The following is a 17680-nucleotide window of genomic DNA, read 5'->3' as shown; positions in this document are numbered from 1 at the left end:
ACTGTGTTTGGGCTGGCTCTGCCGCCACGCTCAGCAGGAAGGAAATCCCGCGCGCGCCTGGCTCGGCACGGAGCAGGGTCCCCCAGCCCCGCCACAACCCGGACCCACCACCGCCACCTTCCTGCAGCCCCTCCGGACAGCCGCTCGCTCCTCAGCCAGCCTCGGCCACGCCGCAGCATCGCCGTGCTTACCGGGGCCCCGTGCCCCAGGAGCCCTGGGCGCAGCAGCACCCCCGGCACCGCTCCCGTTCACACACCCGTGACCGCTGACGGCGCCCTGCCGGAGCAGCACGCGACAGCGCACCCCAGATCCTCTGCAGCGACAGGCACACGCACCCCAACCCCCCCCGTGCTTGTTCACATTTGCGGAGACGCCGTTGTCCTGGAAAACGCTCCGGCCGTGGCGGTCGTCACCCAGGCCCAAAGGCAGCGGCGTGCGCTCATCTGCTTGTGACTGGAATGATCGTAACGGGTTAAAGCCCTCCCCAGAACGCACCGAGAACCTGACCTACAAAGAGAGCTTTGGGATTGGAGTTAAACTTCCCCAATGTTTTCTTTAAACCGCTTTCGTATAAAAAAGATGTCCGTACTGCATGAGTGACTATGGCCATGGGCACGGACAAGAGACAGAGGCTGCACCACAGTCATTGCACTTGAACCATTTTCTTTTTTTTTTTTTTTTTTTTTTCCTTTTTTTTTTTCTCCTCTCTTCTCTTCAATGTACCCACGCATTAGGGAACAGCTTTGCTACAGTCTCTGCCTCAGAGAAATTTGCTTTCTCCTACAAGGCCAGAGGCCAATACTGCTCACAAATCTCACCCGTGCGGTTCAGACCTCAGCCTCTGACCCCTGGCAGCCCAGCATCAGGTGCAAGCTCCCAACACCGGCCCAGGAGCCACTTCCAGAGGTGACTGGAAGGAGCTATGGGCAGTTTTGTCCTCCTGGAGTCCAGGCAGCCCTAGGAAAGTCCTGTTTGAGTCTTTACTCCAGAACCTTGAAGCTGCTGAAGTCTGTACTGATGGACACTGCTTCCCCCTCGGTGCGGGTAGTGTTGTGCATTGGAAATCACTCCCCCCCGGGAACCCTGGTAGAGAACAGACTGCCCCGAATTCGGCAGGCTGATAGTCCGCAAGTCTGACTGTAGTGACCGAGCACTTTGGGGAACGGAGGTGGAGCCCGACGCTCCTGTGCAGGGCTGGGAGCCAGGCTCGGAGGAGAGAGAGTCCACAGCCGTCGGCTGTGCCGGGCTGGCAGCAGCAGGGCAGCTCTTCTTCAGGACGCTGCCGCCGGCACTGCCAGAGTGCTGCTGGCTGCTGTAATACACCGAGTTCCCCGCAAACAGGGCGGAGGAGTCTGTGGAGACCGAGTGGGCAGGGCTGGAGTACGAGGAAGAGGAGAGGGACGTTTCTGAGGAACCGTGGGAGAGGCCTGTCCTCTGTGCTGCTGCTCGGTAGCTGTAGCCGGGAGAAGGAGTAAGGTGTCCTCTGTAAGGGGAGGAACTCTGCTGGAGAAGGGTCTGCGGTTCGGCCTGGGGGCTGTCAGACTGCAGGAGCTGGGCAAGGGAGCAGGGGGAAAAAGAAAAGACACGTCAAGGAGACCAATTTCTGCACCTCCTACCTCATCGTGCTCTCGTTGCTTAGCGTAGCAGGACTGGGAATAATTTCCAGCTAAACCCAGTTCCCCCCCAGCACTGTTTGAAGCTTTGTTTCAGAACAGGCCGGTAACAGGTGACAATTTACCTGGTAGCTGTATCGAGAAGGACTGTAAACTGCTGGTCCTTTGTGGGCTTCTGGAGTGTCTCCTTCTGCCGTGTCTGCAATGTACAGCACAGTCAAGATGTTAAACTTCATCCCCTGGCCTGAGGTCACGGCAGTTCCCTCTCAAGTGACACCTGCACACTGCAGCTGTCTTGTTCTGCCTCCAGCTACAGCTGAGACGGGAGTGGCTTCTCCAGTCAGCAGCCTTCTGGAAGCTGAAGGACCCCAACAGAAGGCAACTGGAAAACCTTCACATGCATACAGTAGCCAGACTCGTTAGGAATTGCTCGGGAATACGGTCAGCCTGGGGCTTTCCAGAGGGATACGAGAGGCAGAAGACAGTTCTAAGGACTCAGCAATTCTCCGCTCAGCTTTGGTCAGAGGAATCCAAACCAGCTACCAGTTATAGCCGGGGAATTAAAATCGACCCTTCTTAGTCGGGTTGTTAGTAGGACCCTGCTGCAGGATTTTCTCAAAGGCAGATCCAGACACTGCCCAAGACTGGAGCCCTGTGCTGCCCAGGCTGACAGCACCCCCGCTGCCGTTTGGGGGATTTGGCTTTACAACTGAGCTGCTACAAAGCGACTTACTCTTAGACCTCAAGAATGCCTGTTTCAGAAAAAGACGGGATGGTAAGAAAAGCTATGACCTGTGAGGGGTAACAGCAGCACAGTACACGCTGATGCACCTTAGCTGCGTGAAAGAGAAAAAAGAGTAAGCTTTTTTTTTAGTGGAACAAGTCTTTCCATCACCCCAGTCTCGCAGGATAGGCAGGTGGGTTTTTTTTCCCAACCAAATAACTGAAGCTGTACTGAGGGAGACAAGAAGTACTTCCTGCAAGTGACCCAGTCACTCTACCCCGTGCTTTTCTGTTACCGCTACTGCGGCCACGGGGTTCAGCCTGTGAGCATGCTCTCTTTAGGAGCGAGGGAAACTGGTGGGACGGGGAGGTTTCGCATCAGATTTACCATGTTGCCGTCTGGTGAGGCAGAGTTGTTTATTTGCAGGATCTCAGGGATTCTCAGCAGCAGTGTTTGAAATGCCTTGGTGAGATAGCACTGGTATTAGTATCGAATTTACACGACAGATGTCTCGGACCTGAAACAGGACACGCTGCCTGGGTCTGCTCTGTACTTCTGCCAGACGAGCCTGGCTTAGTACCAGAGGCACTGGCACGAGCAGCAGTGTCAGCAGCGCCCGTGGCTTTGCTGTGGTTGTCCTCTCTGTGCTGCATCACAGTCGCTGGCTTAACTAAACAGGAATCTGGACGGAGTTGTCTTGTCTGCTCCTGAGGCTCAGACATCTGCCTCGGGGCACAGGACCTGCACAGAGACTGGGGCACGAAGCTTCCAGCCTGTGTCCTGTGCCACCTTCCGTTCTCTGAAACTACATCCAGTGCACCAAGGAGCTGTTTGCTGTGGGTGGCATTCTGAGTACTGCAGTGCAGAAAGGCAAGGCTTGCAGCTTAGGGCACGTTTTGTTAAGCAGTCATGCACAGAAGAGACTAACTGTTCAATCCAGGAGAGCAGAAGTTGAGCATGAGAATCAGGAAAAAACTCAAGATTTCTGGAATAAACCGTTTCTTAAAAGGCCAGGCACATCAACAGCGCTGCAGACATTACTGGCAGCGTCTAAAGAATCTTTGAAAATTTAAAGCCCATTTAAGATTCTAAATTACAAGGTGTGAATAAACGATAACCTTCCTGAATTTGCTTTATGTAAATCTTACGAAGACAAAGCCAACATTTCCCTCTCCCATATCTTAATACCTACACAAGGGAAGACAAAGCAGCAGTGAGAATTGCTTCTTTTCCTTCCAGTACTGGCCTGTGCCAACCTAAGCCATTTATGCTTTAACCTACAGCAGCTGTGATTCTCTGAAGTGTGGCGTGCACAAAAACTCAGTTTCATTCCCATGTGCTCCATAAGGGAATCACCAGAAATCACCCAGACTTCTTTCTCTCCGCATTTTACCATCCATTACGGCATCAAGTAAACGTGCATCTTCACAACTCCTACAGGTGATACCAGGAGAGGCAGGGCCTCAGTCACTCGTTTGGTTTCACTAAGCAGCAGTCCAGCGACTGGGGGAGGGAAGAAGGCTCACAGAATCTAAACAAGCTACTGAAGAAATTGCCAGAGTATGCAGAAGAAGAAAAAATATTTTGCTGTGCTAGGATGAAAGAGACAAAGGTTTCCATCAGCCAGGGCACTGAGTTTCGACTATCTGGAGTGGAATCGGTTTTACGTAACCAGGAGGAAGAATGGATCCACGTAGGTTAAAGTCAAACTAATCTAACTCGTGTGAGACCGAAGAACCAGATCCATGCAGATTACAGTGTGCAGGCCTGCTGGAACAGTCTGGATTTTGCCTGCTCTTCATCCCTTGCAAATTAAATGAAAGAAAAAATATCTCCATATCATAGCTAAGAAATGAGGCAACGAAGAAGTGATCTGTCCATCTTACAGAAGTCACAGCTGATCTTTAAACCACAGGCGGATAAAGGAGTGGTGTAAGTTCAGCTCAAGTCACGAGCACTCATTGACCCTGCGTGCTACTCAATGAGGACAATCCGTTATTCAGAGAAGGAACGTCAACAAAACCCGAGTTCATCTCCGTAAGTAGGTCTGTTTCACAGAACTGACAAATACCATAACTCAAGGAATCAAGCAACTTCAAACAGAGATGAGGTAAGGCTTGGAAGCTACATCAGCTCTTAGCACTGCCTAAAGCCTACGCCTGCATTTTAGCGAGATTAACACATTTATCTGGATATTCAGCCAACTAGCGTTATTAAACGACAGCACCTTCATCCCTAGCGCACAGGAGCAACTGAGGCAATGCCTGGTTAACCCGTCTATCCGAGGGCAGAGTTCTCATCCCTGCCAGAGCCAAAACGCAGGTGGATCTTGAATCCAAACTCTGGTTAAGCCCAGAAGTCTTCCAGCTCTAGCGGGAGAGGGATAAAGGCTCAGGCAGTATTACCTGGGTATCAATAAAGTACGGTTTGCAGAAGGCTTTTAGAAGGCATTGATGATGATAGAGATGAAGGTTCAGCTAAGTTCATAGGCAAGTTTGCAAAGCTTTTTTAGCCCATCATTTCCACCAAGTTTTCAGAAACGTCATCTTCCTACCTGCATCTCTCTCAATGACACTGTCACAGGTGGGTGAGGATTCTGTTCTCTGGGACACCTTCGCACCACTCCGCAGCACCTTCTCAAGTATGCCTCGGCCCTCTCGAAGCCTTTCCACTGACGTTGGGACCATCCTGCAACAAAAACCCAGTACCGATGAAGACTGCTGTTACACAGCTGAGAGCAACGTGACCAACGCACAAGGGGGCTGTGGCGTCCTTGGTATAATTACAAGATGGGTTTGTCTTTGAAGTCTCAAAGGTTTCTGCTTAAATTCACTGGTATGAAGTTATTGCAAACGCAAACCCCTGCCACAGAACGGAGGGATCAGAGAACACCAGCTCTCTAGACAGATGAGGAATAAAATTCTGCACTACTTTTCCATCATAAATAACCTCCTGTGGGATTTTAGATTGTCCGTCACTGGCTACCATGAGAGCACTGCCCTGAGAAAAGCAAGATCTTTTAGCAGAAAGATGCTATAAACATTCAGCTCAGTAGATCACCTGATTACAGGACACTTTCCCCCAGAAAGTTGTTTCAAGATTCAACAGCATTTGGAAAATCCCGTTACTGGCTTAAAATCAGATGCAGTTATTTTGCACAGATTACTTGTATTCAAACTAAAGAGAAGCAAAACCAGTACCTTGTGATAATACGATGTAAAGATAGTACAGTCATGTAATGCAACGTTCCTGGAGCAGAGCTAGCGTGGCCATTTTGTACATTAATGCTACTTTGTCCCTTTTATTTTGTTATGTAAAAACTCTCAAGATCGGTGCTAGATCTTGTTCCATTATTTATTACAAGCATCTACTCTGAGGCTGAGAAACAGAGGTGAAGTGGCTTTACTAAAGCCAATCTGTAGAAGAAAAGGAGAGCCACCAACACATCCTAGACACCTACCATACACTGGACCATCAGAAGCTCTTTAGAAGTAGGTGTTTTAACGTGGAAAATAGTAGCACTCTCATTAAGGATTCAGAATGTCTTACCCCAGAAACCAAAAAAAATGCGCCCTAAAAATGCCCAAATTGAAGTATGCAAATAAAATGTTGAACACACCGCTACCATGCAAATACGCAGCCTACCACTGTGTTAACTGACTTCTGTATTTGTTTTTCTTTTTAAAGATATTAAAAACTGTGCTCTACATTAGCTTTTTAAATTATTATTATTTTTAAATAAACAGCCCAGACATTGGAGTTCACCCCTCACTGAAGCAGAAGGGAGAAGGGGCCACAGTTCACACCTCATGGAGGTGAATGGGGTGAGGGGGTGAATTCACACCTTCGTTGCTGCTATTGTTTTGCTGGAGACAGTTTTCTGCAAGGCTGGGTTTACTGGGCAGCAGCACATCTGTTTACATTGTGATGGCTGTATCTTGGCAACTGAAAGAGACAGAAACTTAATTTTTTTTAAATGAAAGCTATTGGCAAATATTGTAGAATTCAACAAAAATCTGGACAACTGAAAATTAAGGCACGTAATTTTAGATCCCACCATTTTCTTCTGTCCCTAGTATTATATTACTGTGAATGTCTGAACATGTATCAGAAACCTAAGCACTCAGACTTAAAGATGAAATTGGTTCACAACTTCAACTCCGCAACAAGCAGTTTCTAATTTATACTATATATATATTTTAAAAGGAAGGGGGCTGAGAGGTTGTTAGCCTTGTCCATTAAAAGACAGAACAGGAATAAAAAAGGCAGCAAAAGCTGCTTAACCCTATCAGCATGGTTTCAACTTTTACATCGTGTCCTGTACCAATATCATCTTTAATCCCACACAGCAATATTTACTGCTGAAACCACGTGATAAACTGAAGCCAGAGCATCTGCTGAGGAGCAGCAGATGAAGCTGACAATATAAAACATCACACCGGAGCAAGTTTACCAGTCCCCTCACCCCCAAGTAAGTTTTTTTTTTCATTCAGCTAGGTTTTTCTTTCACCCTTTCTGCAGGCAGAAGGAAGTGGCACAGGAGGAGAAGGGCAAGCGATAACAAGACTTGGACAAAGCGGATTAAAACCCAATCATCAGCTGACTGCCTCAGCTGGGGCCAGGCTCAGCATCTGGCAGCTCAGCTGGCAGGCACTGCTGGCAGGAGGTACAAGACAAATTATTTCTTATAAATTTTCCAACCTGAAGAGTGATGATATTTGCAGTGGGGGAGGATGGGAAAGGGAAGAAAGCACATCTTATTACTCTTACAAATTCACCCCCAAAATGTTTTCAGGCACTGTCAACGAGAACTTCACACTCCTCACTGCCCTTGGCATTGCTCAGCATCTCTTCCCTTGCCATTCACCTGCCAGCACATCAACAGCGACACAGCCGCAGATGGGGAAGGTCAGCGTTACAAAGGGCGTGCCTTTGTGCCTGGAGCCTCCACAAGCAGAACTCAAATACAAAAGGCAGCAAAGCCACCGTACTACGCAGCTCCAGTCAGCAACACGTCCTTATCCTCACTGTGTACAGACCCCAACTCAATACTCTGCATTGGAGGGCTGCAGTGCTTCATTCTGGGACCAGACGTTACTATCAGGTGCGAGTTTTTGAAGACTAGCATTTCCCCACACCAAACCTTCACGTGGTAACTCAGTAAGTGATTTTTCCATGCTCTTGGCAACTCACAAACTTCAGCCTGGTAACTGCTTTTCAAAGCTATTTGTGCGAGGAACTGGAAAGCTGGGGTGGTTTCAACCGTCCCTGCTTCTCACGTGCAAAGTTATGGAGGGCTCCTTCAGCTTTCCTACTCAGAAGTTAAACTTCGTATCACACATGTCTAAACAGTGGAAATTCAGCAACCAAACACCCTTTAAACTAGACATGGATTAAATCCTCATTGCAGGAGAGAATTCAAAACTGTGTCCTTAAAAGGAAACCACTGGAGGACAGAGAACTGTTTAACCTCATCTTTTGGGGAGATTTTTGATATCTAAACTAAGAACTAAAGGGCAGGCTGAGAAGACTGCTAGCATTCCCCACAGCTGTTTAGCAATTATAGAAGAGAATAACACCAAGACACCCAACAGAATCCATCCAGCTGCAATTACTGTAATGGAAACGCCCCCCCCCCAGAGAGTTTGGTTCATTTCTGTGGGGCAGTCTCAGGCTTGCTTGGAGGGATAACACTCACCACCTACTGCTGATGTTCTCCTGGGATTTGCTGAGTGATGTTGAGGAACTAGCCCCCCTTGAATCTGGTGGGCTGACGTCCTCTACGTGAGGCAGGGAGGGATGAGAAGGGGAGAAGCCACTTTGTGGAGAGGACGGGGTTCGTACTACAGAGCCCGGCAGGCTGCTGACATCTGTGTCAGTCCCAGAGCTGCTGCTGCCCTGCCGGGTAGGAGTCCCTGTGCATCGCACTGATTCGCCTCCCTCCTTGGCTTCCTGTTTCCTCTTGCGGTATTCTAGTAGAGACACCTGAGAGAAAAACACAGCGATGAGTCAGGGAAAGCAGGGGACGGGGCTGGGGCAGAAGAACATGCCCACGCACCATTTTTAAAATAATTTCTCTGAGTTTGCAGGTAAAATCTTAAAAGGTACATTGGGATCATAAATCTTCCTCAGACTGCAGGCGCTCTGGAAAAGAGCGAAGTGGTGCAAATTTGGACCACTCATCAACTGCCAGGCTTACTCACATTTCCTTCTTTATGACCTCTTCAGCAGGACTATGTGGCTAGCGTGTCCCTGAAATTTCACAGTACTACAGCATATGCTTGCACAGTCAAGCATTAAGACTCTCTACCCTCCTCCTCTCAGCGCCCTTCGGTTCAGTCTCTCCATGGTTTGTGACATTATACAATGCAGATCAGTAACTGTACATCTCAAAAACCTTCACAAAACAGATCTTCAGAGAGTCCTGCTCGTCTCTGCCACGCTAACCCTAAAACTTGGTAAAGCCCAGCACAGAATTTTAGCCTGCTTAGAGCAGGCTCATGCTATGGTGGTTCAGCAGCCAGCGCTGCAGACTTCCAGCACTATCACCTAAGTAAACCAGGTCTAGGAGAGGAGGAATCTATTTTGTGCAAGCCAGCCTCAGATTTGTCAAAGACAGAGACTAAAACGTCCCCAGTGATGCTGTCTCATAACACAGAGACAGTGGGATCAAAGTACACAAGCATTTCCAGCTGAACGCTTACCTTTCAGTCTGCCTTCCCTCAGTGCTATCATGAGGCTCAGCCCCTCATGAAAGATTCACAGAAGGCAGCTCTGCTGAAGAATTTATCAGCTAGGGTTCAGTAGCTGTATTCAAGGCTTTCTGAGGCTAAAATCCTGAACGGGGTATTTCCAAAGGTAACTCAACACACAAAGTTTTTAAGATAAGTGTAACCCAAAAACTGCCACAAGCAAAGCCTTCCATCCAGCTGGACACATACACAACTGATCCAAGTTACCACACCTGCCAGAAAAAATACCTAAGCACAGGTAAGGCACTGACACACATTGACACAAGCGTATGTTTTGTCCCATCAGCACCTGGTTTTATCGCAGCAATGCCTGACTGTCATTTCTACTCAGTTCTAGTCCTGTGAGGGTCATCAGCCTACTACTAATGACAAATACTTGCTTACTTTATATTAAACAACATTCCTGTGTTTCTTATTTCAAAGTGCTAAAATTTACCTAACATTCATCTACTTTTCTGAGAATGTTGCGATGTTTCCTTATTAACAAGTCTTTCTAGTAAACAGCTCACATTTTCTTTTGAAACATCGGGCCTCTGAGAAGAGGTATTTGCATTGTGATCTCCCCCTTCGTCCCCAGCTCTCACATCAAGATCTTGCCTAAGTGGTAGCTCCCTTTCTTTTAACAACTTTACATTGCTTTCATCTAGGCACTAGATGCCTGGATTACTTGCCAAGGCTGCATTTTAGTTACATTCCATTTTTTTCATTCTCCCTGCAAGTCTTTGCCATGGTGCTGACCGTTCCCGCTCAGGTTCGTGCAGCCTCAGCATTTCCTTTACGAGAATACTTGCCTTCTTCCTCTGTGGAGGATTCTGGGGAGCAGACCGGACGCCGTCACAAGCCCTCTCGCCACAGGGAGACATGGATCCATGCACCGTCTCTTTAAGCAGTCCTGACTCGTGTCTGCTGAAATAACCTTCGGCAGGAGAGCTGCAGCATCCCGCTTCTGAATTCACTGGCTTCCTGTCTCCCAAAGGAGCAGATCCCCGCAACAAACCATCCACACGTGGCATAGCGTTCAATGGGGAGAAGGCATACATTAAATTAAACTCTGTCCGAAAAGCCTGATCAGAGCTTCGTAGCAGCATCTGTGCTTCCCCGCTTTTCCCCGGGAAGTTCATCTCTGAAGTAGAGTTTACGGAGGGTTGTGGAGCCAAATCGGAGGATCCGAAGCTGAGCAGCGATGGCCGTTCCGGGCAGGTGTTTGCACTGGAATCCAGGTACCCACCCTTCGAATCCACATCAGATCGGAGGCAGAGCTAGAAAATCCAGGGAGGATATAGGATGGAGGTGGGAAGTCAGGAAAAGGGTCAGGCAAGGATGGGGAGAGAAATGTCAGAAAACATTCTGTACAACACTAGTTCACTTCCTCTTCTAGTTCCTCTCTTACCACTCCTTTGGTCCTTTCCTGCACTGTTCTGTTCTTTATAGAAGGGAACAACTAGGACTAAGCAGTAATCCAGTTCAGCTGTCCAGTACAAGATGCTCTTTCCCCTTTTAGAGGTCTTACTGCAGCAGGAGAACAAGGCTCAGCACTGTCCTCAGGCAGTCAATGAAAAAAACCCAGCATCTTCAAGTGCCCCAAACGTCCCAAGTTGATGTTAACGGCTAGCGCTAGCTAGGTTCTTTATGAGGAGAAAGCAGCAGAGATTTGAACAGCTGTCCATTTGCTGTTTTATTAGCCAAGTTTGGGACTGTCCCAGGTCAACCACCACTGACTTTGCAACAACAGTATGATGCCCAGGACCTCCAACCCATTTGTTTTCACTTATTGTCAGTTTCAGCAATCTCTAACAATACTCCATTCATTTAATTTATACTGCATTTCTACATTTTACATTCTTTGACAAAACCATAATGGCATCACTGTCGCAGTTTCTGGAACACTAGGCACTGAGACAATGGTATTCCCATTTTTCTACTCTAAGTGCCAAAAAACCTTCCGGGCAAAGGCAGAATGCTCTCCTTCACCACGTTAATGTGTCAGGAACTCAGACAATGAGCAAAACTGACACAATTTCACCCTCTTTGCAGGACTACAGTGCTAAGGGAAAAACACAGCAGCACCAGGCACCAGATATGCCCTACTGTAGCTGCTGAAACATTTTTCCTCTGCTGTATTACAGCTCCGAGTTATCTGCCACATTACAGATGAATGCAGATTTTCTACTGCAGAACAGTCTCTGAGTCTCTTCAGCTCATGGTTTACAACAGGCCAGCAGCTAAATAAAGTACTACTTTCTTGCATCTCTTCACCATTTTAAGACCGCAAGTGACCAGGACATAAATCAAGAGTGAAAAGAGCAGGTCAGGTGCCCTGCTGTGCCCTCATAGGCTAGCTGAAATTACCAGCGAATACCATTTCTTTCCCAGTAGTCATTTTGTTGCTACTTAGTAAATATCACACAGCACTTGTCTGCTGGGCTGGGGTTGATGTTGATTGTTATTTCCTGGGTCTCCATACCCTTTGCCTTCACTTCAGGAGCTGAGGCATGTCAGGTCTGTACACTGCCTGCTTCCCATCAGCATCAATAAATGTATAATAAATTCCAATTTGAGGCTCTCAGCCTCAAATGCAGTTGAGACGGTGTGGTACCTACCTCGGGTGACATGGACTCAGGTCTATGCGCAGGGGAACTCTCAGGGGAGGATACGTTCTAGAGGAGGGAAAAGCATCTTGTTATTCATCTAGTTAAAAAGCCAAGAAGCAAAGTAAGATAAATTAAAAACGAGCATAAAGGTTAGCGATGGCTATTCTAAATAAAGGCTATACCAGGAACTGGCCCAAACTTAAATGGCAGCTCCGTGGGTTCAGTGGTTTCTAAAGCTTCCTGGAAGCACAAAGACAGAGCTAGGCTACAGCGTGTCATGCTGCAACTCAGTATCCACAACAGAGCACATCAATGTTAAAGAAGAAGCCATCTCATTCTTTGTATCTCTGCTGCTATTTGGTCTGAGGACAGAAGAGATGGAAAGACTGGTATTGCCCAAATAAAAGGCCACTAAGATCTCCCAAACTTGACAATTAACTTTCATGGACCTTACACCAGTGGAAAACAAAAAATAGCTCCTTCAATCCACGTGGGCCACCTTTCCAGCAAAGGTCAGGAGAATAGGTATGAAGGGACAGCTAACTGTATGCCATAACATAGCATCTGAGCACCCATCAGTGGAAGGCAGCTCTTGCAAATGTGATGGCATTTTTAAGGCCTCCTTCCCAACCACTTTCCATTCTATGTTACTGACCAGGCCTAAAATAAAATCAGAAAGGAAGTTTTCCTAGATGTATGTTGCTGTCAGAGAAACATGGAAGGAACCATTGCCCTCTACAAAGCAGAAACTCAGGAAACCAAGGCTGCTCAGAAACTTCTTAGCTCAAAAAGCTTCTGACAAACTCCAAATAAAAAGTTATACTACGCTACCTGTCTCCTACGAGTATTTTCTATCTAGAAAGTCTGAAAATTAAGTCTGAAAAAATCAGTTTGCAAAAGCCTGATCAACTTCAGAAGCTTATGATACAAGTTCTTCAGAGAGTAGTCAGAAAATTAATCAAGAAGGAATACCTTAAAAGACAGCTTTAAAAAAATATATTCCTCAGCGAGCCAGTGGTGGATCATCTTCCACTCAAGGAGGCTTGTGAACAAATAAAACAATCTCCCCCACGGTGTTTTCCTCTCAGAGCCACAGCTGTAGTGTACCTTTAAACCTTTATACCTAGTGAGGTTGTACTCTCTCAAGTTAGAATCGATAACTAAATGCAACAGACATGGCATTAAAGCAGAGATGTAAGGAACAAGCTGCATTTAGAGAAATACAACAGTTGGAACAAAGCTGCCTATGGTCTACCAAGCTGTTAGGCACTTTTCCTAGAAAGAAGAGCAAAGAAGGTAAATGGGGCAAGTGTACAGATGCCAAGTGAAACACAGGCTTCCCACACGGCAACTAACACCTTAAGGTGGGGCAGGAAAACAGTGACTAGGCTGTGGAGATACAAGGCAACACTGCTCTGAAATGCTGGCTCCACCACAGAAGTAAGGATTGCTTTACAATCAAGCTCTGTGCCTCAAACAGCCTTTCATCTCTCTCCTCAATACTCCACAATCTTCCCTGCTGACCTCTAAAGATCTGCCTGTCAGACAACTTTCAAAAAGGGTTCTCAAAGAAAATAATCAAAAGAACACCAAGCTAAAAATACCACAAAGGACTGTTTGCTCTGCTGCAAAACAGAGGAGGGAATCCAGCAAAACAGTCTCCAGTATGAAGCAGTCTGTCGCTGCACAAAATGATTTTTAATGTTTTTAAATGGCAGAATATGAGCAACAGACCTGAAGGGTTCCATTTTTCAAATGAAAATAGGCATTACTAGAAACTGGAAGTACAAACAGTACGATCCCTATTCACATACAGAGATGCAACACAAAATGCAAGTGGAAGGTCCTAGGGTGAACAGATGTGGAAAACTCTCCCACAGTTTAGAGCAAATAAATCCACCTAAACTTCTTTATTTCTGCTTTTTGTTTGCAAAAGGAAGCCATCAAGAAATCAAAGGCATAAGGTGCTTTCTTGCTACACCATAAAGGGAAAGGAAAACCAACGAACACAGTGGAAGCTGACAAAATATTTCTACCATACTTGGGATTGCTGAAAGAGGAGCTGTGGATGTCGAACAGCCTATGAGAACTGGAGCAGTTGCACTCTTTGGAACAGGCATGGAGGACTGGGAGCCACATTGGCACAGAGACCTGAAGTGAGGAAGAAGACTAAAGAACACTGAAGAGCCTAAAAAATTTGGGAGCTGTAGACATGAAGAAAAGAATCAAACTAATGTTATCGATGAAGTGAGGGAAGGCCAGGCTGCAGCAAGGTTTGATATTTAATGGAGCAAGTATGGCCAAAAGTGGAGTAGAGGAGAAAGGCAGCAGTGCTCGAGTCTGCCACTGTGCTGCTGCTGAGGAAAACAGCCACGTTCTCAGAAAGGAAGGTGTGCCTAGTGCAATCTCTGGGGCATATGCTCCAGTTCTTCCCTTTTTGGCATTCCCAGTCTCCAGTCAGATTTACCTCAAACTGTAGTGGAGTATTGCAGCGACTAGCAGCCAGAGAAGGAATTGGTGAGAACATCATGCCATAACCATTGCGACTCTCCTCCTCTCCCGGCACAGATGAGCAGGGTGTAGCCAGCTGTGGGCTCACTGAGCCAGGAACTGAAGAGATGGGAGGTGGGGGGGTGACAGGAGACAGAGGCCTCAGCAACTTCTTAACATTCTGCTCCATCAAGTAGCGTGACTTCCATTTCTTCAGGGGACTCAATAGGTCTGAAAAGCAAATTGAACCGAGGATAAGGTTACACCACTAACAACTGCAATTCACAAGCCATCTCCTCATTACTCCCATCCCCAATGGAGCCCATGAACCCGCAACATGGCTATGAAAGATTTCTAAAAATGAAGCACCTCCAAGGTACTTCTATACCAGCCTTGAGGCAGGTGTAGATACTGCTAAGAGAACTATACATAACCTGCAACATATAGTGAACAAGGAAAGGAAATATTTTAACTAGTAGAAAGTAATCACAAGAGGGAGCTAGGGGGAAGGGAGCCAGTAAGGTATGTAGTACAGGGAAGGCAGAAGGAAATGTCACCCTACCACTGCGGTGAACAAACCACAGACAGCTGTGTTTATTGCCTGAACCTAACTAGTTCCCTATATACAACATCAATACAGCCCAAACACATTTCACTCCTGCAAAGGATTAATCCCTCTCCATCATGCCTATCTCTATTCAAAAGAAAATAGTTTTGATGTCTGGTTAACAACAACAACAAAAAATCTTCAGCAAATTCTGCAGTTCAGTTGTTTGCTTCTTCAGGTCTTGCTCAGGGACGTGCAGTTATTTGTTCTGGCACTCTGATCATTTCTTATTAATGTAACTTTTCAATAATTGATTCTTTATTATCATCTGTAAATTGTTTAGCTTCCTGTCATTCTTGGAAAACTGATCCCTGGCTGGGCAGATCCTCAACCTCTTTCTCTGTAGAAAGATTCAGACAAAACAGTTAACCATTCTGCTCCTTTCTGCACAGATTTTAGCTTTTCCATCTCTGAGACTTACTCATTTTGCTATTACATATATGCCCGTGAGACTTTGCTATATCCTTCTACAGTCAGCAGATACTTAGTTGTCCATCTAACAGCATCCTGCTGGAAAGAGACGATACTGTACTTCCCCCGCCCCCACAGCACAAATGATCACACAGCACTGGGGTTAATGATGCAAGATAAAGTGATTGCCCTTTCATAGGAAAATACTGAGAAATTTCACACATGATCCACAGGCTGGAATGGGTCTGCAGAAATGTGAATGAATGGCAAAATAACATTCTCACCTGCCAGAAAGATGTGCCATCAAGCAGCAGTACACATTAAGATGTCATCCTGTATAGCTGCCTTTGTTATTGAGCAGCTTCCCCAGTTTCACGCCCACGCTACCCTGAAGGTGCTGAGTACTTACCTGTGTCATCTTTGCAGATGCTGGAAGAACCGTTGTTCTCGTTACTTTGGTATAGACATTGGGTTCTGTTCTCTTGCGGAGCTGGTGAGGTCTGAGTCATCCCCTCTTCCAGGGCTTGTTTGATCCAGCGCTGAAACAGAACGAGACTACATAAACGTGCAACCCCTCCAGTACTTTCTGTGTAATCCTGCAGGATGCACTCCAACGCCTACGTTTCTGTGCAGCGTGGCAGACTGCTCAGAACACTGGTGTTACCTCCTTCACACGCACTCAAACAGGAACCTGTTAGCACACAGCTGTTAGCGCTGAATCTAACAGCTACTGTGATGGGTCTGACTATGTGCTCTTGATGAGATGTATTCTAGGCATCAGTCTTCAGCAATAATAAAAAGTTTAAAAGCACATTATAAATAGATAAAAAAAATCTGGCAGCTAAGAACTATCAAAAGAAAGCTTCATTAAAAGAAAAAAAGAGCTAAGTATGATGAACTATCTTAAAATCTTGATTTTCACAAAGTTTCCTGCTCGGGAGCACGCACACACTGCCCCCCTGGTTCACCAGGGCACATCAGAGCCTTACATAGATTCTGCTCTAAAAATTCCAGCTGAGAAATGGCTGAGTTCAGTCACATAATACTTCCAGGACTGTGCTTGCTGCCAGGCAGAGACAAAGAACAAAATATCTGATAAAATGCAAGCAGCAGCTTTCAGAGGGCTAAAACAAGGAGAGAATAATAAAAGCAAACCTTTTCTTCAGCTACTAATAAAGGAGAGAACAATCACACTGGTCTTTAGAACATGGATGAGGAGGAATGTTTCACATCTCATGCAAGTGAACTTGAAGTCTCAGCAAATCAGCTGCTACAGTGGGTGTGCTCCCTCCATATCTTGATACAAACTGATTCCTGACAGCAGGCAGGAAACCTTTGTTACTTTACTATCAAAAATAAGTACCATAAAATAATGCAAAACACAAAGGTAATTCAGTAACATGACAACAAAACTGCTGAAAAATAAGTACAGTAATTTGCATTTGTGTAGTTTACCCCAGGGACTCACTTTACCAGTCTTTTTTTCTCCCAGAGAGGTTTAAGATCATAACTTTGCCTTTCAGTAATCCAGTTCTTCTGCACACCAATATGCATCATGTTAGAGATACACACACACAGCGTATGACTCCTTAAGCTATCATGGCAGTGTGTCAGAAACTCAGTGGCCACAATCCTCAAAGTGAAAAACCTTTAAAGCAAGGGTGAAGAGCAGGTGCCAGGATCTATTTTGATGGCCTTCACTACTGTACAGCAGACACTTTTTCTCTGTTCAAATATATCTCAATGGATTCCACTGTAGCCACTAGGAAGACTGCGGAGTGCCAGCCAGTCTGGAGCACTGCTACCTCAAGTGCAGCATCTGATCTGACAGCCAAGTCACTGTACAACGTGTGATGAACGTGAACAGGTTATACAGTTCAGTTTCCTTGCAAGGTTCAGATATTGGCATGCTTTGGATGCAAACTGAGATCATCAGCTGAAGTTTTTTGGCACAGTCCTCAGTAGCTTAAGGAAGAGGCCTGCTGACAATCCAGAAAATATGTGGCATCTATTTCAACAGCCTTTATAAATCAACCTTCCTGACCGAATAGTCAAGAAGCAGACACGACAGAAAGATCAGGTCTTGAGAGAGCAATGTCATCAAGTTCTGGACCATTTCTAGACCTCAGCTAGCTGAAAAGGAGGTCTTCCTTGTGAGAGTTTTCTGAACACTCCTGAGCACGAGAGGCAGACTTTTTCCTACATCTCCAGGCTGTCAGTAGTGGTGATAAAAACACCAAATGCTAGCAAGCAGTCTTTTCCATGAAAAAGCTGGGGAACTCCTACAAAGTAGATGAAAATCCTTATTAGAGCAGTTATCGATTATTTACTTTCAAAAAGTAGAGATCTATCAAAAACACTTTCTGCAACATAGGTTCTGGGCACTGTATCCTTCAATGTCTCATTAATTATTTAGATAATGGAACAGGTGGTGTGCTTAAGTTTTCAGATGATGCCAACCTCGGAGAAATAAGAACAAGCTAGAAGACAGT

The 17680-nt window shown here is 46.1% G+C and overlaps 1 protein-coding gene across 4 annotated transcripts in view; it reads right to left on the bottom strand.

Moving 5' to 3' along the window:
• Positions 1-689: 689 nt before the first annotated feature.
• SETD5 (SET domain containing 5) overlaps positions 690-17680 on the bottom strand; it is a 62694-nt gene continuing 45703 nt past the window's right edge. For all 4 annotated transcript variants that reach the window (XM_035338088.1, XM_035338086.1, XM_035338090.1 and 1 more), the window contains 8 exons: positions 15598-15727; positions 14148-14401; positions 11690-11746; positions 9881-10348; positions 8036-8322; positions 4892-5025; positions 1739-1812; positions 690-1551 (listed from right to left, as the gene is read on the bottom strand). In XM_035338088.1, coding sequence (XP_035193979.1) covers positions 958-1551; positions 1739-1812; positions 4892-5025; positions 8036-8322; positions 9881-10348; positions 11690-11746; positions 14148-14401; positions 15598-15727 — 1998 coding nt within the window. In that variant the 3' untranslated portion in view covers positions 690-957. The remainder of the gene's footprint in view (positions 1552-1738; positions 1813-4891; positions 5026-8035; positions 8323-9880; positions 10349-11689; positions 11747-14147; positions 14402-15597; positions 15728-17680) is intronic.

The sequence above is a fragment of the Oxyura jamaicensis genome, chromosome 12 (genome assembly GCF_011077185.1).
Source record: "Oxyura jamaicensis isolate SHBP4307 breed ruddy duck chromosome 12, BPBGC_Ojam_1.0, whole genome shotgun sequence".
NCBI classification, from domain to species: domain Eukaryota; kingdom Metazoa; phylum Chordata; class Aves; order Anseriformes; family Anatidae; genus Oxyura; species Oxyura jamaicensis.
This window is presented reverse-complemented; position numbering and strand designations above follow the sequence as displayed.